Genomic DNA, 25,000 nt, shown 5'->3' with positions numbered 1-25,000 from the left:
GCTGTAAAGGGAATAAAAGTGACAGAATAGTTTGAAGCCCAATAAGCACACGAACACATTCACAGCTCCTGGTTACATCCACCTGTCCAGTCCAGGTTAGGCTCCGCCTCCACCAGGAAAAGGAAACAAAATGAACTAGAGTTAAAGAGACATGAGAGTCATCTGCACACCACAGCCCTTACATGGTGATTAGCTTGTCTTTGCTAGCTGTGCTCAGGGTGCTGGTGTCCTGTTTAGGTAAACCGTACAGGTAAATGGAGACACAGACGAGCAGAGCACCAGCGGAGAACGTCACAGCTGGAGAAGTAATAAAAAACATTTTATGTTAATATTTACTCTAACAGCTCATAATGTTCTTTATTACTGACTAATAACTTTCTGTTTCTCTCTCTATCATAAACCCTCTCAGCCAATCCGGTCGTGAGGGTGTGAACACTCACTGATCTGCAGGCCGAACAGCGTGACTGAGGCGATGGTGGACAGGACGATGGCCGCCGCTGCAGAGAAACCCTTCATAATGTTGTCTGTATATTTCACCACCACAGACGTGTAGAGACCACCGACACTGGCTAAGACTACACACACACACACACACACAGCAGATCTACAGGATGATCATTTTGTGGTAGCTGTGACATGAAAACTTCACTTTGAGATGATTTTCTACGGAAGGTTTCTACTGATGTACTATTACAACTTCCGGGTTTTTTACAGAGGCACTAAACTGTACTGTTCCTTGTCACAGGGTGACACAGGGCGTCACAGGGTGTTACGGTGTTACAGGGCATCATGGGGTGTCACAGGGTGACACGGGGCGTCACAGGGCGACATGGGGTGACACAGTGCGTTACAGGGTGTTACAGGGCGACACGGGGTGACACAGGGTGTTACAGAGCGTCATGGGGTGTCACAGGGTGACACGGGGCGTCACAGGGCGACACGGGGTGACACAGTGCGTTACAGGGTGTTACAGGGCGACACGGGGTGACACAGGGCGTCACGGGGTGTCACAGGGTGACACGGGGCGTCACAGGGCGACACGGGGTGACACAGTGCGTTACAGGGTGTTACAGGGCGACACGGGGTGACACAGGGTGTTACAGGGTGACACGGGGCGTCACAGGGCGACACGGGGTGACACAGTGCGTTACAGGGTGTTACAGGGCGACACGGGGTGACACAGGGTGTTACAGGGCGTCATGGGGTGTCACAGGGTGACACGGGGCGTCACAGGGCGACACAGTGCGTTACAGGGCGACACGGGGCGACACGGGGTGTCACGGTGACACAGCGCGTTACAGGGTGTTACAGGGCGTCACGGGGTGTCACAGGGCATTACGGTGTTACAGGGCGTCACGGGGCGTCACAGGGTGTCACAGGGCCTTTAACAGAATTAGCAGGTCTACTAATAGGGATTAAAAAGACAAACTGCTGAATATACTGCTCATTTATATTTAGCTTTCATAAGAAGTAAACCTAACATTGTGTGTGTGAGTGTGTGTGAGTGGGTGTGTGTGTCTCTCACAGACAACGAAGCAGACCCATGGTGTGTAGCCAAAGAAGAAGCCTTTCTCCATCACCTGTGATCCATCCGTCACGAACACACCCAACAGTGTGATGGCGATCCCTGACAGGTACATCTGAATATTCCTCACCCACAGAGATGTCTCTGAGCTCTTCAACACCTTCTCAAAGTACACACCTGACACACACACACACACAGCAGGGGCATCAGTGAACACATAAGTCCAGGAGCGACAGGTGAGTCTGTTATATGTTTGGAGCTGTGATAAAGCCAGCGTCATTAATTCACCAGTTCATCACAGAGACTTAAATCAAACCTGCAAATCCAGAACAGAGAACCGCGATGGCCACAAAGCCAACGATGGGGTTCTGCTCCACCTGAGAACATTTACAGTGCATCAGACATGTTCATCTTCTCTACGGGGTTCTAGGATTCAGAACCCTTTATCATTATGGCCTGAAGATGGAGATGTTACCATCCAAACACACCATAACCTGCTAACCATAGAGCAGAATCTCTGAGGTTTTATGAAAGTGTGTGTGTGTGTGTGTGTGTTTGTTTGTATTCCCACCTGGACCTTAGAGAGCTCAGCAGGTTTCCACTGGACCAGGATGACCCCCAGACACAGCATGAAGACCGAGCCCCACTGCATGTGGCTCAGAGATCGGTTTAACATCAGCACAGTGCACAGAGCTGTACACGGGATCTTCAGCTGATACGTCACCTACAGACGGAGAGGAAACGTTTAGATAACGTTACACAATAGATAACATTAAAGAACAGTAAAGAACTGGTCAGATTTATAGAGGATATACTGTGTGTGTGACAATCTGACAGGGTGTGTATCTGACAGACAGACAGACAGGGTGTGTATCTGACAGACAGACAGACAGACAGGGTGTGTATCTGACAGACAGACAGACAGGGTGTGTATCTGACAGACAGACAGACAGGGTGTGTATCTGACAGACAGACAGACAGACAGGGTGTGTATCTGACAGACAGACAGACAGACAGGGTGTGTATCTGACAGACAGACAGACAGACAGGGTGTGTATCTGACAGACAGACAGACAGGGTGTGTATCTGACAGACAGACAGACAGGGTGTGTATCTGACAGACAGACAGACAGGGTGTGTATCTGACAGACAGACAGACAGGGTGTGTATCTGACAGACAGACAGACAGGGTGTGTATCTGACAGACAGACAGACAGGGTGTGTATCTGACAGACAGACAGGGTGTGTATCTGACAGACAGACAGGGTGTGTATCTGACAGACAGACAGGGTGTGTATCTGACAGACAGACAGGGTGTGTATCTGACAGACAGACAGGGTGTGTATCTGACAGACAGACAGACAGACAGGGTGTGTATCTGACAGACAGACAGACAGACAGGGTGTGTATCTGACAGACAGACAGGGTGTGTATCTGACAGACAGACAGACAGGGTGTGTATCTGACAGACAGACAGACAGACAGGGTGTGTATCTGACAGACAGACAGACAGACAGGGTGTGTATCTGACAGACAGACAGACAGACAGGGTGTGTATCTGACAGACAGACAGACAGACAGGGTGTGTATCTGACAGACAGACAGGGTGTGTATCTGACAGACAGACAGGGTGTGTATCTGACAGACAGACAGGGTGTGTATCTGACAGACAGACAGACAGGGTGTGTATCTGACAGACAGACAGACAGGGTGTGTATCTGATAGACAGACAGACAGGGTGTGTATCTGACAGACAGACAGACAGGGTGTGTATCTGACAGACAGACAGACAGGGTGTGTATCTGACAGACAGACAGACAGGGTGTGTATCTGACAGACAGACAGACAGGGTGTGTATCTGACAGACAGACAGACAGGGTGTGTATCTGACAGACAGACAGGGTGTGTATCTGACAGACAGACAGGGTGTGTATCTGACAGACAGACAGGGTGTGTATCTGACAGACAGACAGGGTGTGTATCTGACAGACAGACAGGGTGTGTATCTGACAGACAGACAGGGTGTGTATCTGACAGACAGACAGGGTGTGTATCTGACAGACAGACAGGGTGTGTATCTGACAGACAGACAGGGTGTGTATCTGACAGACAGACAGGGTGTGTATCTGACAGACAGACAGGGTGTGTATCTGACAGACAGACAGGGTGTGTATCTGACAGACAGACAGGGTGTGTATCTGACAGACAGACAGGGTGTGTATCTGACAGACAGACAGAGACAGGGTGTGTATCTGACAGACAGACAGACAGGGTGTGTATCTGACAGACAGACAGGGTGTGTATCTGACAGACAGACAGACAGGGTGTGTATCTGATAGACAGACAGACAGGGTGTGTATCTGACAGACAGACAGACAGGGTGTGTATCTGACAGACAGACAGACAGGGTGTGTATCTGACAGACAGACAGACAGGGTGTGTATCTGACAGACAGACAGACAGGGTGTGTATCTGACAGACAGACAGGGTGTGTATCTGACAGACAGACAGACAGGGTGTGTATCTGACAGACAGACAGGGTGTGTATCTGACAGACAGACAGGGTGTGTATCTGACAGACAGACAGGGTGTGTATCAGACAGACAGACAGACAGACAGGGTGTGTATCAGACAGACAGACAGACAGACAGGGTGTGTATCAGACAGACAGACAGGGTGTGTATCTGACAGACAGACAGGGTGTGTATCTGACAGACAGACAGGGTGTGTATCTGACAGACAGACAGACAGGGTGTGTATCTGATAGACAGACAGACAGGGTGTGTATCTGACAGACAGACAGACAGGGTGTGTATCTGACAGACAGACAGACAGGGTGTGTATCTGACAGACAGACAGACAGGGTGTGTATCTGACAGACAGACAGACAGGGTGTGTATCTGACAGACAGACAGACAGGGTGTGTATCTGACAGACAGACAGGGTGTGTATCTGACAGACAGACAGGGTGTGTATCTGACAGACAGACAGGGTGTGTATCTGACAGACAGACAGGGTGTGTATCTGACAGACAGACAGACAGGGTGTGTATCTGATAGACAGACAGACAGGGTGTGTATCTGATAGACAGACAGACAGGGTGTGTATCTGACAGACAGACAGACAGGGTGTGTATCTGACAGACAGACAGACAGGGTGTGTATCTGACAGACAGACAGACAGGGTGTGTATCTGACAGACAGACAGACAGGGTGTGTATCTGACAGACAGACAGACAGGGTGTGTATCTGACAGACAGACAGACAGGGTGTGTATCTGACAGACAGACAGGGTGTGTATCTGACAGACAGACAGGGTGTGTATCTGACAGACAGACAGGGTGTGTATCTGACAGACAGACAGGGTGTGTATCTGACAGACAGACAGGGTGTGTATCTGACAGACAGACAGACAGACAGGGTGTGTATCAGACAGACAGACAGACAGACAGGGTGTGTATCAGACAGACAGACAGACAGACAGGGTGTGTATCAGACAGACAGACAGGGTGTGTATCTGACAGACAGACAGGGTGTGTATCTGACAGACAGACAGGGTGTGTATCTGACAGACAGACAGACAGGGTGTGTATCTGATAGACAGACAGACAGGGTGTGTATCTGACAGACAGACAGACAGGGTGTGTATCTGACAGACAGACAGACAGGGTGTGTATCTGACAGACAGACAGACAGGGTGTGTATCTGACAGACAGACAGACAGGGTGTGTATCTGACAGACAGACAGACAGGGTGTGTATCTGACAGACAGACAGACAGGGTGTGTATCTGACAGACAGACAGGGTGTGTATCTGACAGACAGACAGGGTGTGTATCTGACAGACAGACAGGGTGTGTATCTGACAGACAGACAGACAGGGTGTGTATCTGATAGACAGACAGACAGGGTGTGTATCTGATAGACAGACAGACAGGGTGTGTATCTGACAGACAGACAGACAGGGTGTGTATCTGACAGACAGACAGACAGGGTGTGTATCTGACAGACAGACAGACAGGGTGTGTATCTGACAGACAGACAGACAGGGTGTGTATCTGACAGACAGACAGGGTGTGTATCTGACAGACAGACAGGGTGTGTATCTGACAGACAGACAGGGTGTGTATCTGACAGACAGACAGGGTGTGTATCTGACAGACAGACAGGGTGTGTATCTGACAGACAGACAGACAGACAGGGTGTGTATCAGACAGACAGACAGACAGGGTGTGTATCTGACAGACAGACAGACAGGGTGTGTATCTGACAGACAGACAGGGTGTGTATCTGACAGACAGACAGGGTGTGTATCTGACAGACAGACAGGGTGTGTATCTGACAGACAGACAGGGTGTGTATCTGACAGACAGACAGACAGACAGGGTGTGTATCAGACAGACAGACAGGGTGTGTATCTGACAGACAGACAGACAGACAGGGTGTGTATCTGACAGACAGACAGGGTGTGTATCTGACAGACAGACAGACAGACAGGGTGTGTATCTGACAGACAGACAGGGTGTGTATCTGACAGACAGACAGACAGACAGGGTGTGTATCTGACAGACAGACAGACAGACAGACAGGGTGTGTATCTGACAGACAGACAGACAGACAGGGTGTGTATCTGACAGACAGACAGACAGGGTGTGTATCTGACAGACAGACAGACAGGGTGTGTATCTGACAGACAGACAGACAGGGTGTGTATCTGACAGACAGACAGGGTGTGTATCTGACAGACAGACAGGGTGTGTATCAGACAGACAGACAGGGTGTGTATCTGACAGACAGACAGGGTGTGTATCTGACAGACAGACAGGGTGTGTATCTGACAGACAGACAGACAGGGTGTGTATCAGACAGACAGACAGACAGTGTATCTGACAGACAGACAGACAGGGTGTGTATCTGACAGACAGACAGACAGGGTGTGTATCTGACAGACAGACAGACAGGGTGTGTATCTGACAGACAGACAGGGTGTGTATCAGACAGACAGACAGGGTGTGTATCAGACAGACAGACAGGGTGTGTATCAGACAGACAGACAGGGTGTGTATCAGACAGACAGACAGGGTGTGTATCAGACAGACAGACAGGGTGTGTATCTGACAGACAGACAGGGTGTGTATCTGACAGACAGACAGGGTGTGTATCTGACAGACAGACAGGGTGTGTATCTGACAGACAGACAGGGTGTGTATCTGACAGACAGACAGACAGTGTATCTGACAGACAGACAGACAGTGTATCTGACAGACAGACAGACAGTGTATCTGACAGACAGACAGACAGTGTATCTGACAGACAGACAGACAGTGTATCTGACAGACAGACAGACAGTGTATCTGACAGACAGACAGACAGACAGACAGGGTGTGTATCAGACAGACAGACAGACAGGGTGTGTATCTGACAGACAGACAGACAGGGTGTGTATCTGACAGACAGACAGACAGGGTGTGTATCTGACAGACAGACAGACAGGGTGTGTATCTGACAGACAGACAGACAGGGTGTGTATCTGACAGACAGACAGACAGGGTGTGTATCTGACAGACAGACAGGGTGTGTATCTGACAGACAGACAGACAGGGTGTGTATCTGACAGACAGACAGGGTGTGTATCTGACAGACAGACAGGGTGTGTATCAGACAGACAGACAGACAGGGTGTGTATCAGACAGACAGACAGACAGGGTGTGTATCTGACAGACAGACAGACAGGGTGTGTATCTGACAGACAGACAGACAGGGTGTGTATCTGACAGACAGACAGACAGGGTGTGTATCTGACAGACAGACAGACAGGGTGTGTATCTGACAGACAGACAGACAGGGTGTGTATCTGACAGACAGACAGACAGGGTGTGTATCTGACAGACAGACAGACAGGGTGTGTATCTGACAGACAGACAGACAGGGTGTGTATCTGACAGACAGACAGACAGGGTGTGTATCTGACAGACAGACAGACAGACAGACAGGGTGTGTATCTGACAGACAGACAGGGTGTGTATCTGACAGACAGACAGGGTGTGTATCTGACAGACAGACAGGGTGTGTATCAGACAGACAGACAGACAGACAGGGTGTGTATCAGACAGACAGACAGACAGACAGGGTGTGTATCTGACAGACAGACAGACAGGGTGTGTATCTGACAGACAGACAGGGTGTGTATCTGACAGACAGACAGGGTGTGTATCTGACAGACAGACAGGGTGTGTATCTGACAGACAGACAGACAGGGTGTGTATCTGACAGACAGACAGACAGGGTGTGTATCTGACAGACAGACAGACAGGGTGTGTATCTGACAGACAGACAGACAGGGTGTGTATCTGACAGACAGACAGACAGGGTGTGTATCTGACAGACAGACAGACAGGGTGTGTATCTGACAGACAGACAGACAGGGTGTGTATCTGACAGACAGACAGGGTGTGTATCTGACAGACAGACAGGGTGTGTATCTGACAGACAGACAGACAGACAGAGTATCTGACAGACAGACAGACAGACAGGGTGTGTATCTGACAGACAGACAGACAGGGTGTGTATCAGACAGACAGACAGACAGGGTGTGTATCAGACAGACAGACAGACAGGGTGTGTATCAGACAGACAGACAGACAGGGTGTGTATCAGACAGACAGACAGACAGGGTGTGTATCTGACAGACAGACAGGGTGTGTATCTGACAGACAGACAGGGTGTGTATCTGACAGACAGACAGACAGGGTGTGTATCAGACAGACAGACAGACAGTGTATCTGACAGACAGACAGACAGGGTGTGTATCTGACAGACAGACAGACAGGGTGTGTATCTGACAGACAGACAGGGTGTGTATCTGACAGACAGACAGGGTGTGTATCAGACAGACAGACAGGGTGTGTATCAGACAGACAGACAGGGTGTGTATCAGACAGACAGACAGGGTGTGTATCAGACAGACAGACAGGGTGTGTATCTGACAGACAGACAGGGTGTGTATCTGACAGACAGACAGGGTGTGTATCTGACAGACAGACAGACAGTGTATCTGACAGACAGACAGACAGTGTATCTGACAGACAGACAGACAGTGTATCTGACAGACAGACAGACAGTGTATCTGACAGACAGACAGACAGACAGACAGGGTGTGTATCAGACAGACAGACAGACAGGGTGTGTATCTGACAGACAGACAGACAGGGTGTGTATCTGACAGACAGACAGACAGGGTGTGTATCTGACAGACAGACAGACAGGGTGTGTATCTGACAGACAGACAGGGTGTGTATCTGACAGACAGACAGACAGGGTGTGTATCTGACAGACAGACAGGGTGTGTATCTGACAGACAGACAGGGTGTGTATCAGACAGACAGACAGACAGGGTGTGTATCAGACAGACAGACAGACAGGGTGTGTATCTGACAGACAGACAGACAGGGTGTGTATCTGACAGACAGACAGACAGGGTGTGTATCTGACAGACAGACAGACAGGGTGTGTATCTGACAGACAGACAGACAGGGTGTGTATCTGACAGACAGACAGACAGGGTGTGTATCTGACAGACAGACAGACAGACAGACAGGGTGTGTATCTGACAGACAGACAGGGTGTGTATCTGACAGACAGACAGGGTGTGTATCTGACAGACAGACAGACAGACAGAGTATCTGACAGACAGACAGACAGACAGGGTGTGTATCTGACAGACAGACAGACAGGGTGTGTATCTGACAGACAGACAGACAGGGTGTGTATCTGACAGACAGACAGACAGGGTGTGTATCTGACAGACAGACAGACAGGGTGTGTATCTGACAGACAGACAGACAGGGTGTGTATCTGACAGACAGACAGACAGGGTGTGTATCTGACAGACAGACAGACAGGGTGTGTATCTGACAGACAGACAGACAGACAGACAGGGTGTGTATCTGACAGACAGACAGGGTGTGTATCTGACAGACAGACAGACAGGGTGTGTATCTGACAGACAGACAGGGTGTGTATCTGACAGACAGACAGGGTGTGTATCTGACAGACAGACAGGGTGTGTATCTGACAGACAGACAGGGTGTGTATCAGACAGACAGACAGACAGGGTGTGTATCAGACAGACAGACAGACAGACAGACAGGGTGTGTATCAGACAGACAGACAGACAGACAGGGTGTGTATCTGACAGACAGACAGACAGGGTGTGTATCTGACAGACAGACAGGGTGTGTATCTGACAGACAGACAGGGTGTGTATCTGACAGACAGACAGGGTGTGTATCTGACAGACAGACAGACAGGGTGTGTATCTGATAGACAGACAGACAGGGTGTGTATCTGACAGACAGACAGACAGGGTGTGTATCTGACAGACAGACAGACAGGGTGTGTATCTGACAGACAGACAGACAGGGTGTGTATCTGACAGACAGACAGACAGGGTGTGTATCTGACAGACAGACAGGGTGTGTATCTGACAGACAGACAGGGTGTGTATCTGACAGACAGACAGGGTGTGTATCTGACAGACAGACAGGGTGTGTATCTGACAGACAGACAGGGTGTGTATCTGACAGACAGACAGGGTGTGTATCTGACAGACAGACAGGGTGTGTATCTGACAGACAGACAGGGTGTGTATCTGACAGACAGACAGGGTGTGTATCTGACAGACAGACAGACAGACAGGGTGTGTATCAGACAGACAGACAGACAGACAGGGTGTGTATCTGACAGACAGACAGACAGGGTGTGTATCTGACAGACAGACAGACAGACAGGGTGTGTATCTGACAGACAGACAGACAGGGTGTGTATCTGACAGACAGACAGACAGGGTGTGTATCAGACAGACAGACAGGGTGTGTATCAGACAGACAGACAGGGTGTGTATCAGACAGACAGACAGGGTGTGTATCAGACAGACAGACAGGGTGTGTATCTGACAGACAGACAGGGTGTGTATCTGACAGACAGACAGGGTGTGTATCTGACAGACAGACAGGGTGTGTATCTGACAGACAGACAGGGTGTGTATCTGACAGACAGACAGACAGACAGAGTATCTGACAGACAGACAGACAGACAGGGTGTGTATCTGACAGACAGACAGACAGGGTGTGTATCAGACAGACAGACAGACAGGGTGTGTATCAGACAGACAGACAGACAGGGTGTGTATCAGACAGACAGACAGGGTGTGTATCTGACAGACAGACAGACAGACAGGGTGTGTATCTGACAGACAGACAGGGTGTGTATCTGACAGACAGACAGGGTGTGTATCTGACAGACAGACAGACAGACAGACAGGGTGTGTATCTGACAGACAGACAGACAGACAGGGTGTGTATCTGACAGACAGACAGACAGACAGGGTGTGTATCTGACAGACAGACAGACAGACAGGGTGTGTATCTGACAGACAGACAGACAGACAGGGTGTGTATCTGACAGACAGACAGGGTGTGTATCTGACAGACAGACAGGGTGTGTATCTGACAGACAGACAGGGTGTGTATCTGACAGACAGACAGGGTGTGTATCTGACAGACAGACAGACAGGGTGTGTATCAGACAGACAGACAGGGTGTGTATCAGACAGACAGACAGGGTGTGTATCTGACAGACAGACAGACAGGGTGTGTATCAGACAGACAGACAGGGTGTGTATCTGACAGACAGACAGACAGGGTGTGTATCAGACAGACAGGGTGTGTATCTGACAGACAGACAGGGTGTGTATCAGACAGACAGACAGGGTGTGTATCAGACAGACAGACAGGGTGTGTATCAGACAGACAGACAGGGTGTGTATCAGACAGACAGACAGGGTGTGTATCTGACAGACAGACAGGGTGTGTATCTGACAGACAGACAGACAGTGTATCTGACAGACAGACAGACAGTGTATCTGACAGACAGACAGACAGTGTATCTGACAGACAGACAGACAGTGTATCTGACAGACAGACAGACAGTGTATCTGACAGACAGACAGACAGTGTATCTGACAGACAGACAGACAGACAGACAGGGTGTGTATCAGACAGACAGACAGACAGGGTGTGTATCAGACAGACAGACAGACAGGGTGTGTATCAGACAGACAGACAGACAGGGTGTGTATCTGACAGACAGACAGACAGGGTGTGTATCTGACAGACAGACAGACAGGGTGTGTATCTGACAGACAGACAGACAGGGTGTGTATCTGACAGACAGACAGACAGGGTGTGTATCAGACAGACAGACAGACAGGGTGTGTATCAGACAGACAGACAGACAGGGTGTGTATCAGACAGACAGACAGACAGGGTGTGTATCTGACAGACAGACAGACAGGGTGTGTATCTGACAGACAGACAGACAGGGTGTGTATCTGACAGACAGACAGACAGGGTGTGTATCTGACAGACAGACAGACAGGGTGTGTATCTGACAGACAGACAGACAGGGTGTGTATCTGACAGACAGACAGGGTGTGTATCTGACAGACAGACAGGGTGTGTATCTGACAGACAGACAGACAGGGTGTGTATCTGACAGACAGACAGACAGGGTGTGTATCTGACAGACAGACAGACAGGGTGTGTATCTGACAGACAGACAGACAGGGTGTGTATCTGACAGACAGACAGACAGGGTGTGTATCTGACAGACAGACAGGGTGTGTATCTGACAGACAGACAGGGTGTGTATCTGACAGACAGACAGGGTGTGTATCTGACAGACAGACAGACAGGGTGTGTATCTGATAGACAGACAGACAGGGTGTGTATCTGATAGACAGACAGACAGGGTGTGTATCTGACAGACAGACAGACAGGGTGTGTATCTGACAGACAGACAGACAGGGTGTGTATCTGACAGACAGACAGACAGGGTGTGTATCTGACAGACAGACAGACAGGGTGTGTATCTGACAGACAGACAGACAGGGTGTGTATCTGACAGACAGACAGGGTGTGTATCTGACAGACAGACAGGGTGTGTATCTGACAGACAGACAGGGTGTGTATCTGACAGACAGACAGGGTGTGTATCTGACAGACAGACAGGGTGTGTATCTGACAGACAGACAGGGTGTGTATCTGACAGACAGACAGACAGACAGGGTGTGTATCAGACAGACAGACAGACAGACAGGGTGTGTATCAGACAGACAGACAGACAGACAGGGTGTGTATCAGACAGACAGACAGGGTGTGTATCTGACAGACAGACAGGGTGTGTATCTGACAGACAGACAGGGTGTGTATCTGACAGACAGACAGACAGGGTGTGTATCTGATAGACAGACAGACAGGGTGTGTATCTGACAGACAGACAGACAGGGTGTGTATCTGACAGACAGACAGACAGGGTGTGTATCTGACAGACAGACAGACAGGGTGTGTATCTGACAGACAGACAGACAGGGTGTGTATCTGACAGACAGACAGACAGGGTGTGTATCTGACAGACAGACAGGGTGTGTATCTGACAGACAGACAGGGTGTGTATCTGACAGACAGACAGGGTGTGTATCTGACAGACAGACAGACAGGGTGTGTATCTGATAGACAGACAGACAGGGTGTGTATCTGATAGACAGACAGACAGGGTGTGTATCTGATAGACAGACAGACAGGGTGTGTATCTGACAGACAGACAGACAGGGTGTGTATCTGACAGACAGACAGACAGGGTGTGTATCTGACAGACAGACAGACAGGGTGTGTATCTGACAGACAGACAGACAGGGTGTGTATCTGACAGACAGACAGGGTGTGTATCTGACAGACAGACAGGGTGTGTATCTGACAGACAGACAGGGTGTGTATCTGACAGACAGACAGGGTGTGTATCTGACAGACAGACAGGGTGTGTATCTGACAGACAGACAGACAGACAGGGTGTGTATCAGACAGACAGACAGACAGGGTGTGTATCTGACAGACAGACAGACAGGGTGTGTATCTGACAGACAGACAGGGTGTGTATCTGACAGACAGACAGGGTGTGTATCTGACAGACAGACAGGGTGTGTATCTGACAGACAGACAGGGTGTGTATCTGACAGACAGACAGACAGACAGGGTGTGTATCAGACAGACAGACAGGGTGTGTATCTGACAGACAGACAGACAGACAGGGTGTGTATCTGACAGACAGACAGGGTGTGTATCTGACAGACAGACAGACAGACAGGGTGTGTATCTGACAGACAGACAGGGTGTGTATCTGACAGACAGACAGACAGACAGGGTGTGTATCTGACAGACAGACAGACAGACAGACAGGGTGTGTATCTGACAGACAGACAGACAGACAGGGTGTGTATCTGACAGACAGACAGACAGGGTGTGTATCTGACAGACAGACAGGGTGTGTATCTGACAGACAGACAGACAGGGTGTGTATCTGACAGACAGACAGGGTGTGTATCTGACAGACAGACAGGGTGTGTATCAGACAGACAGACAGGGTGTGTATCTGACAGACAGACAGGGTGTGTATCTGACAGACAGACAGGGTGTGTATCTGACAGACAGACAGACAGGGTGTGTATCAGACAGACAGACAGGGTGTGTATCAGACAGACAGACAGACAGTGTATCTGACAGACAGACAGACAGGGTGTGTATCTGACAGACAGACAGACAGGGTGTGTATCTGACAGACAGACAGGGTGTGTATCAGACAGACAGACAGGGTGTGTATCAGACAGACAGACAGGGTGTGTATCAGACAGACAGACAGGGTGTGTATCAGACAGACAGACAGGGTGTGTATCTGACAGACAGACAGGGTGTGTATCTGACAGACAGACAGGGTGTGTATCTGACAGACAGACAGGGTGTGTATCTGACAGACAGACAGACAGTGTATCTGACAGACAGACAGACAGTGTATCTGACAGACAGACAGACAGTGTATCTGACAGACAGACAGACAGTGTATCTGACAGACAGACAGACAGTGTATCTGACAGACAGACAGACAGACAGACAGGGTGTGTATCAGACAGACAGACAGACAGGGTGTGTATCTGACAGACAGACAGACAGGGTGTGTATCTGACAGACAGACAGACAGGGTGTGTATCTGACAGACAGACAGACAGGGTGTGTATCTGACAGACAGACAGGGTGTGTATCTGACAGACAGACAGACAGGGTGTGTATCTGACAGACAGACAGGGTGTGTATCTGACAGACAGACAGGGTGTGTATCAGACAGACAGACAGACAGGGTGTGTATCAGACAGACAGACAGACAGGGTGTGTATCTGACAGACAGACAGACAGGGTGTGTATCTGACAGACAGACAGACAGGGTGTGTATCTGACAGACAGACAGGGTGTGTATCTGACAGACAGACAGACAGGGTGTGTATCTGACAGACAGACAGACAGGGTGTGTATCTGACAGACAGACAGACAGACAGACAGGGTGTGTATCTGACAGACAGACAGGGTGTGTATCTGACAGACAGACAGGGTGTGTATCTGACAGACAGACAGGGTGTGTATCAGACAGACAGACAGACAGACAGGGTGTGTATCAGACAGACAGACAGACAGACAGGGTGTGTATCTGACAGACAGACAGACAGGGTGTGTATCTGACAGACAGACAGGGTGTGTATCTGACAGACAGACAGGGTGTGTATCTGACAGACAGACAGGGTGTGTATCTGACAGACAGACAGACAGGGTGTGTATCTGACAGACAGACAGACAGGGTGTGTATCTGACAGACAGACAGACAGGGTGTGTATCTGACAGACAGACAGACAGGGTGTGTATCTGACAGACAGACAGACAGGGTGTGTATCTGACAGACAGACAGGGTGTGTATCTGACAGACAGACAGGGTGTGTATCTGACAGACAGACAGACAGACAGAGTATCTGACAGACAGACAGACAGACAGGGTGTGTATCTGACAGACAGACAGACAGGGTGTGTATCAGACAGACAGACAGACAGGGTGTGTATCAGACAGACAGACAGACAGGGTGTGTATCAGACAGACAGACAGACAGGGTGTGTATCAGACAGACAGACAGACAGGGTGTGTATCTGACAGACAGACAGGGTGTGTATCTGACAGACAGACAGGGTGTGTATCTGACAGACAGACAGACAGGGTGTGTATCAGACAGACAGACAGGGTGTGTATCAGACAGACAGACAGACAGTGTATCTGACAGACAGACAGACAGGGTGTGTATCTGACAGACAGACAGACAGGGTGTGTATCTGACAGACAGACAGGGTGTGTATCTGACAGACAGACAGGGTGTGTATCAGACAGACAGACAGGGTGTGTATCAGACAGACAGACAGGGTGTGTATCAGACAGACAGACAGGGTGTGTATCAGACAGACAGACAGGGTGTGTATCTGACAGACAGACAGGGTGTGTATCTGACAGACAGACAGGGTGTGTATCTGACAGACAGACAGACAGTGTATCTGACAGACAGACAGACAGTGTATCTGACAGACAGACAGACAGTGTATCTGACAGACAGACAGACAGTGTATCTGACAGACAGACAGACAGTGTATCAGACAGACAGACAGACAGGGTGTGTATCTGACAGACAGACAGACAGGGTGTGTATCTGACAGACAGACAGACAGGGTGTGTATCTGACAGACAGACAGACAGGGTGTGTATCTGACAGACAGACAGGGTGTGTATCTGACAGACAGACAGACAGGGTGTGTATCTGACAGACAGACAGGGTGTGTATCTGACAGACAGACAGGGTGTGTATCAGACAGACAGACAGACAGGGTGTGTATCAGACAGACAGACAGACAGGGTGTGTATCTGACAGACAGACAGACAGGGTGTGTATCTGACAGACAGACAGACAGGGTGTGTATCTGACAGACAGACAGACAGGGTGTGTATCTGACAGACAGACAGACAGGGTGTGTATCTGACAGACAGACAGACAGGGTGTGTATCTGACAGACAGACAGACAGGGTGTGTATCTGACAGACAGACAGACAGACAGACAGGGTGTGTATCTGACAGACAGACAGGGTGTGTATCTGACAGACAGACAGACAGGGTGTGTATCTGACAGACAGACAGGGTGTGTATCTGACAGACAGACAGGGTGTGTATCTGACAGACAGACAGGGTGTGTATCTGACAGACAGACAGGGTGTGTATCAGACAGACAGACAGACAGGGTGTGTATCAGACAGACAGACAGACAGACAGACAGGGTGTGTATCAGACAGACAGACAGACAGACAGGGTGTGTATCTGACAGACAGACAGACAGGGTGTGTATCTGACAGACAGACAGGGTGTGTATCTGACAGACAGACAGGGTGTGTATCTGACAGACAGACAGACAGGGTGTGTATCTGACAGACAGACAGACAGGGTGTGTATCTGATAGACAGACAGACAGGGTGTGTATCTGACAGACAGACAGACAGGGTGTGTATCTGACAGACAGACAGACAGGGTGTGTATCTGACAGACAGACAGACAGGGTGTGTATCTGACAGACAGACAGACAGGGTGTGTATCTGACAGACAGACAGGGTGTGTATCTGACAGACAGACAGGGTGTGTATCTGACAGACAGACAGGGTGTGTATCTGACAGACAGACAGGGTGTGTATCTGACAGACAGACAGGGTGTGTATCTGACAGACAGACAGGGTGTGTATCTGACAGACAGACAGGGTGTGTATCTGACAGACAGACAGGGTGTGTATCTGACAGACAGACAGACAGACAGGGTGTGTATCAGACAGACAGACAGACAGACAGGGTGTGTATCTGACAGACAGACAGACAGGGTGTGTATCTGACAGACAGACAGACAGACAGGGTGTGTATCTGACAGACAGACAGACAGGGTGTGTATCTGACAGACAGACAGACAGGGTGTGTATCAGACAGACAGACAGGGTGTGTATCAGACAGACAGACAGGGTGTGTATCAGACAGACAGACAGGGTGTGTATCAGACAGACAGACAGGGTGTGTATCTGACAGACAGACAGGGTGTGTATCTGACAGACAGACAGGGTGTGTATCTGACAGACAGACAGGGTGTGTATCTGACAGACAGACAGGGTGTGTATCTGACAGACAGACAGGGTGTGTATCTGACAGACAGACAGGGTGTGTATCTGACAGACAGACAGACAGACAGAGTATCTGACAGACAGACAGACAGACAGGGTGTGTATCTGACAGACAGACAGACAGGGTGTGTATCAGACAGACAGACAGACAGGGTGTGTATCAGACAGACAGACAGACAGGGTGTGTATCAGACAGACAGACAGGGTGTGTATCTGACAGACAGACAGACAGACAGGGTGTGTATCTGACAGACAGACAGGGTGTGTATCTGACAGACAGACAGGGTGTGTATCTGACAGACAGACAGACAGACAGACAGGGTGTGTATCTGACAGACAGACAGACAGACAGGGTGTGTATCTGACAGACAGACAGACAGACAGGGTGTGTATCTGACAGACAGACAGACAGACAGGGTGTGTATCTGACAGACAGACAGACAGACAGGGTGTGTATCTGACAGACAGACAGGGTGTGTATCTGACAGACAGACAGGGTGTGTATCTGACAGACAGACAGGGTGTGTATCTGACAGACAGACAGGGTGTGTATCTGACAGACAGACAGACAGGGTGTGTATCAGACAGACAGACAGGGTGTGTATCAGACAGACAGACAGGGTGTGTATCTGACAGACAGACAGACAGGGTGTGTATCAGACAGACAGACAGGGTGTGTATCTGACAGACAGACAGACAGGGTGTGTATCAGACAGACAGGGTGTGTATCTGACAGACAGACAGGGTGTGTATCAGACAGACAGACAGGGTGTGTATCAGACAGACAGACAGGGTGTGTATCAGACAGACAGACAGGGTGTGTATCAGACAGACAGACAGGGTGTGTATCTGACAGACAGACAGGGTGTGTATCTGACAGACAGACAGACAGTGTATCTGACAGACAGACAGACAGTGTATCTGACAGACAGACAGACAGTGTATCTGACAGACAGACAGACAGTGTATCTGACAGACAGACAGACAGTGTATCTGACAGACAGACAGACAGTGTATCTGACAGACAGACAGACAGACAGACAGGGTGTGTATCAGACAGACAGACAGACAGGGTGTGTATCAGACAGACAGACAGACAGGGTGTGTATCAGACAGACAGACAGACAGGGTGTGTATCTGACAGACAGACAGACAGGGTGTGTATCTGACAGACAGACAGACAGGGTGTGTATCTGACAGACAGACAGACAGGGTGTGTATCTGACAGACAGACAGACAGGGTGTGTATCAGACAGACAGACAGACAGGGTGTGTATCAGACAGACAGACAGACAGGGTGTGTATCAGACAGACAGACAGACAGGGTGTGTATCTGACAGACAGACAGACAGGGTGTGTATCTGACAGACAGACAGACAGGGTGTGTATCTGACAGACAGACAGACAGGGTGTGTATCTGACAGACAGACAGACAGGGTGTGTATCTGACAGACAGACAGACAGGGTGTGTATCTGACAGACAGACAGACAGGGTGTGTATCTGACAGACAGACAGACAGGGTGTGTATCTGACAGACAGACAGACAGGGTGTGTATCTGACAGACAGACAGGGTGTGTATCTGACAGACAGACAGGGTGTGTATCTGACAGACAGACAGACAGGGTGTGTATCAGACAGACAGACAGGGTGTGTATCTGACAGACAGACAGACAGGGTGTGTATCAGACAGACAGACAGGGTGTGTATCTGACAGACAGACAGACAGGGTGTGTATCTGACAGACAGACAGACAGGGTGTGTATCAGACAGACAGACAGGGTGTGTATCTGACAGACAGACAGGGTGTGTATCAGACAGACAGACAGGGTGTGTATCAGACAGACAGACAGGGTGTGTATCAGACAGACAGACAGGGTGTGTATCAGACAGACAGACAGGGTGTGTATCAGACAGACAGACAGGGTGTGTATCTGACAGACAGACAGGGTGTGTATCTGACAGACAGACAGGGTGTGTATCTGACAGACAGACAGACAGTGTATCTGACAGACAGACAGACAGTGTATCTGACAGACAGACAGACAGTGTATCTGACAGACAGACAGACAGTGTATCTGACAGACAGACAGACAGTGTATCTGACAGACAGACAGACAGTGTATCTGACAGACAGACAGACAGACAGACAGGGTGTGTATCAGACAGACAGACAGACAGGGTGTGTATCAGACAGACAGACAGACAGGGTGTGTATCAGACAGACAGACAGACAGGGTGTGTATCTGACAGACAGACAGACAGGGTGTGTATCTGACAGACAGACAGACAGGGTGTGTATCTGACAGACAGACAGACAGGGTGTGTATCTGACAGACAGACAGACAGGGTGTGTATCTGACAGACAGACAGACAGGGTGTGTATCAGACAGACAGACAGACAGGGTGTGTATCAGACAGACAGACAGACAGGGTGTGTATCAGACAGACAGACAGACAGGGTGTGTATCTGACAGACAGACAGACAGGGTGTGTATCTGACAGACAGACAGACAGGGTGTGTATCTGACAGACAGACAGACAGGGTGTGTATCTGACAGACAGACAGACAGGGTGTGTATCTGACAGACAGACAGACAGGGTGTGTATCTGACAGACAGACAGACAGGGTGTGTATCTGACAGACAGACAGACAGGGTGTGTATCTGACAGACAGACAGACAGGGTGTGTATCTGACAGACAGACAGACAGACAGGGTGTGTATCTGACAGACAGACAGACAGACAGACAGGGTGTGTATCTGACAGACAGACAGACAGACAGACAGGGTGTGTATCTGACAGACAGACAGACAGGGTGTGTATCTGACAGACAGACAGACAGACAGACAGACAGACAGACAGACAGGGTATGTACCTGATAGACAGCTGCGTCCAGGTTACTGAGAGCGATGAAGGCCATGTTGTTCTGCACGGCATAAACTACAGACGGTACGCTGAGCTTCAACAACTCTACAGGAGTAAAAACCTGTTCTACAACCACACCCTTACACCTGCTCCATCCACCTGTCTCACTGACACACACACACACACACAGCAAGTCAATTTACTTTAACTAATGTTATTACTATATAGTACTGTCAGTGTGTGTGTGTGTGTGTGTGTGTGTGTGTGTGTGTGTGTGTGTGTGTACCGGACAAGCATTCCTAGACTCAGGAACAGTTTGATGATCTCAGTGAGACAAACGGCGGTGGTGGAGAAGTAGAGCTCTGACTGCACTGTGCGAGTGTAACGCAAGGCTACTGTGTATGCTGCAGCAACCAGAGTCATCACCGTCAGGCAGTACAGCTTAAACACCACACTCACACTCTCTGTAACACACACACACACACACAGTACAGCTTAAACACCACACTTACACTCTCTGTAACACACACACAGTACAGCTTAAACACCACACTTACACTCTCCGTAACACACACACACACACAGTACAGCTTAAACACCACACTTACACTCTCTGTAACACACACACACAGTACAGCTTAAACACCACACTTACACTCTCTGTAACACACACACACACACACAGTACAGCTTAAACACCACACTCACACTCTCTGTAACACACACACACACACAGTACAGCTTAAACACCACACTTACACTCTCTGTAACACACACACACAGTACAGCTTAAACACCACACTTACACTCTCTGTAACACACACACACACACAGTACAGCTTAAACACCACACTTACACTCTCTGTAACACACACACAGTACAGCTTAAACACCACACTTACACTCTCTGTAACACACACACACACAGTACAGCTTAAACACCACACTCACACTCTCTGTAACACACACACACACAGTACAGCTTAAACACCACACTTACACTCTCTGTAACACACACACACACAGTACAGCTTAAACACCACACTTACACTCTCTGTAACACACACACACACACAGTACAGCTTAAACACCACACTTACACTCTCTGTAACACACACACACAGTACAGCTTAAACACCACACTTACACTCTCTGTAACACACACACACACACAGTACAGCTTAAACACCACACTTACACTCTCTGTAACACACACACACACAGTACAGCTTAAACACCACACTTACACTCTCTGTAACACACACACACACAGTACAGCTTAAACACCACACTTACACTCTCTGTAACACACACACACACACACAGTACAGCTTAAACACCACACTTACACTCTCTGTAACACACACACACACAGTACAGCTTAAACACCACACTTACACTCTCTGTAACACACACACACACACACAGTACAGCTTAAACACCACACTTACACTCTCTGTAACACACACACACACAGTACAGCTTAAACACCACACTTACACTCTCTGTAACACACACACACACAGTACAGCTTAAACACCACACTTACACTCTCTGTAACACACACACACACACAGTACAGCTTAAACACCACACTTACACTCTCTGTAACACACACACACACACAGTACAGCTTAAACACCACACTTACACTCTCTGTAACACACACACACACACAGTACAGCTTAAACACCACACTTACACTCTCTGTAACACACACACACACAGTACAGCTTAAACACCACACTTACACTCTCTGTAACACACACACACACAGTACAGCTTAAACACCACACTTACACTCTCTGTAACACACACACACAGTACAGCTTAAACACCACACTTACACTCTCTGTAACACACACACACACAGTACAGCTTAAACACCACACTTACACTCTCTGTAACACACACACACACACAGTACAGCTTAAACACCACACTCACACTCTCTGTAACACACACACACACAGTACAGCTTAAACACCACACTCACACTCTCTGTAACACACACACACAGTACAGCTTAAACACCACACTTACACTCTCTGTAACACACACACACACAGTACAGCTTAAACACCACACTCACACTCTCTGGACCACCCACACACACACAGTACAGCTTAAACACCACACTTACACTCTCTGTAACACACACCACACACAGTACAGCTTAAACACCACACTCACACTCTCTGTAACACACACACACACAGTACAGCTTAAACACCACACTCACACTCTCTGTAACACACACACACACAGTACAGCTTAAACACCACACTCACACTCTCTGTAACACACACACAGTACAGCTTAAACACCACACTCACACTCTCTGTAACACACACACACACAGTACAGCTTAAACACCACACTTACACTCTCTGTAACACACACACACAGTACAGCTTAAACACCACACTCACACTCTCTGTAACACACACACACACACAGTACAGCTTAAACACCACACTTACACTCTCTGTAACACACACACACACACACACACAGTACAGCTTAAACACCACACTTACACTCTCTGTAACACACACACACAGTACAGCTTAAACACCACACTTACACTCTCTGTAACACACACACACACAGTACAGCTTAAACACCACACTTACACTCTCTGTAACACACACACACAGTACAGCTTAAACACCACACTTACACTCTCTGTAACACACACACACACAGTACAGCTTAAACACCACACTCACACTCTCTGTAACACACACACACACAGTACAGCTTAAACACCACACTTACACTCTCTGTAACACACACACACACAGTACAGCTTAAACACCACACTTACACTCTCTGTAACACACACACACACACAGTACAGCTTAAACACCACACTCACACTCTCTGTAACACACACACACACACAGTACAGCTTAAACACCACACTCACACTCTCTGTAACACACACACACACACAGTACAGCTTAAACACCACACTCACACTCTCTGTAACACACACACACAGTACAGCTTAAACACCACACTTACACTCTCTGTAACACACACACACACACAGTACAGCTTAAACACCACACTCACACTCTCTGTAACACACACACACACACACAGTACAGCTTAAACGCCACACTTACACTCTCTGTAACACACACACACACACAGTACAGCTTAAACACCACACTCACACTCTCTGTAACACACACACACACAGTACAGCTTAAACACCACACTTACACTCTCTGTAACACACACACACACAGTACAGCTTAAACACCACACTTACACTCTCTGTAACACACACACACACACACAGTACAGCTTAAACACCACACTTACACTCTCTGTAACACACACACACACATTACAGCTTAAACACCACACTTACACTCTCTGTAACACACACACACACACACACACACACACACAGTACAGCTTAAACACCACACTTACACTCTCTGTAACACACACACACACACACAGTACAGCTTAAACACCACACTTACACTCTCTGTAACACACACACACAGTACAGCTTAAACACCACACTTACACTCTCTGTAACACACACACACACACACACACACACACACACACACACAGTACAGCTTAAACACCACACTTACACTCTCTGTAACACACACACACAGTACAGCTTAAACACCACACTTACACTCTCTGTAACACACACACACAGTACAGCTTAAACACCACACTTACACTCTCTGTAACACACACACACAGTACAGCTTAAACACCACACTTACACTCTCTGTAACACACACACACACAGTACAGCTTAAACACCACACTCACACTCTCTGTAACACACACACACACAGTACAGCTTAAACACCACACTTACACTCTCTGTAACACACACACACACAGTACAGCTTAAACACCACACTTACACTCTCTGTAACACACACACACACACAGTACAGCTTAAACACCACACTCACACTCTCTGTAACACACACACACACACACACACAGTACAGCTTAAACACCACACTCACACTCTCTGTAACACACACACACACAGTACAGCTTAAACACCACACTCACACTCTCTGTAACACACACACAGTACAGCTTAAACACCACACTCACACTCTCTGTAACACACACACACACCGTACAGCTTAAACACCACACTCACACTCTCTGTAACACACACGCACACAGTACAGCTTAAACACCACACTCACACTCTCTGTAACACACACAGTACAGCTTAAACACCACACTTACACTCTCTGTAACACACACACAGTACAGCTTAAACACCACACTCACACTCTCTGTAACACACACACACACAGTACAGCTTAAACACCACACTTACACTCTCTGTAACACACACACACACAGTACAGCTTAAACACCACACTCACACTCTCTGTAACACACACACAGTACAGCTTAAACACCACACTCACACTCTCTGTAACACACACACACACACACACAGTACAGCTTAAA

General features: G+C 48.7%; 1 protein-coding gene across 1 annotated transcript in view; it reads right to left on the bottom strand.

The window, feature by feature from the left end:
* The window catches only part of slc35a1 (solute carrier family 35 member A1), a 26,586-nt gene that overhangs the window by 322 nt on the left and 1,264 nt on the right, over positions 1-25,000 (bottom strand). The window contains exons 2-8 of the mRNA XM_060883095.1: positions 20,802-20,979; positions 20,526-20,682; positions 2,097-2,249; positions 1,842-1,902; positions 1,526-1,702; positions 441-575; positions 1-297 (exon numbers count right to left, since the gene is read on the bottom strand). The exon at positions 1-297 is cut by the window's left edge and continues 322 nt beyond it. Of these exons, the coding sequence (XP_060739078.1) occupies positions 179-297; positions 441-575; positions 1,526-1,702; positions 1,842-1,902; positions 2,097-2,249; positions 20,526-20,682; positions 20,802-20,979 (980 nt within the window). The 3' untranslated portion in view covers positions 1-178. The remainder of the gene's footprint in view (positions 298-440; positions 576-1,525; positions 1,703-1,841; positions 1,903-2,096; positions 2,250-20,525; positions 20,683-20,801; positions 20,980-25,000) is intronic.

This window comes from Tachysurus vachellii, chromosome 12, assembly GCF_030014155.1.
Source record: "Tachysurus vachellii isolate PV-2020 chromosome 12, HZAU_Pvac_v1, whole genome shotgun sequence".
Taxonomy (NCBI): Eukaryota; Metazoa; Chordata; class Actinopteri; order Siluriformes; family Bagridae; genus Tachysurus; species Tachysurus vachellii.
This window is presented reverse-complemented; position numbering and strand designations above follow the sequence as displayed.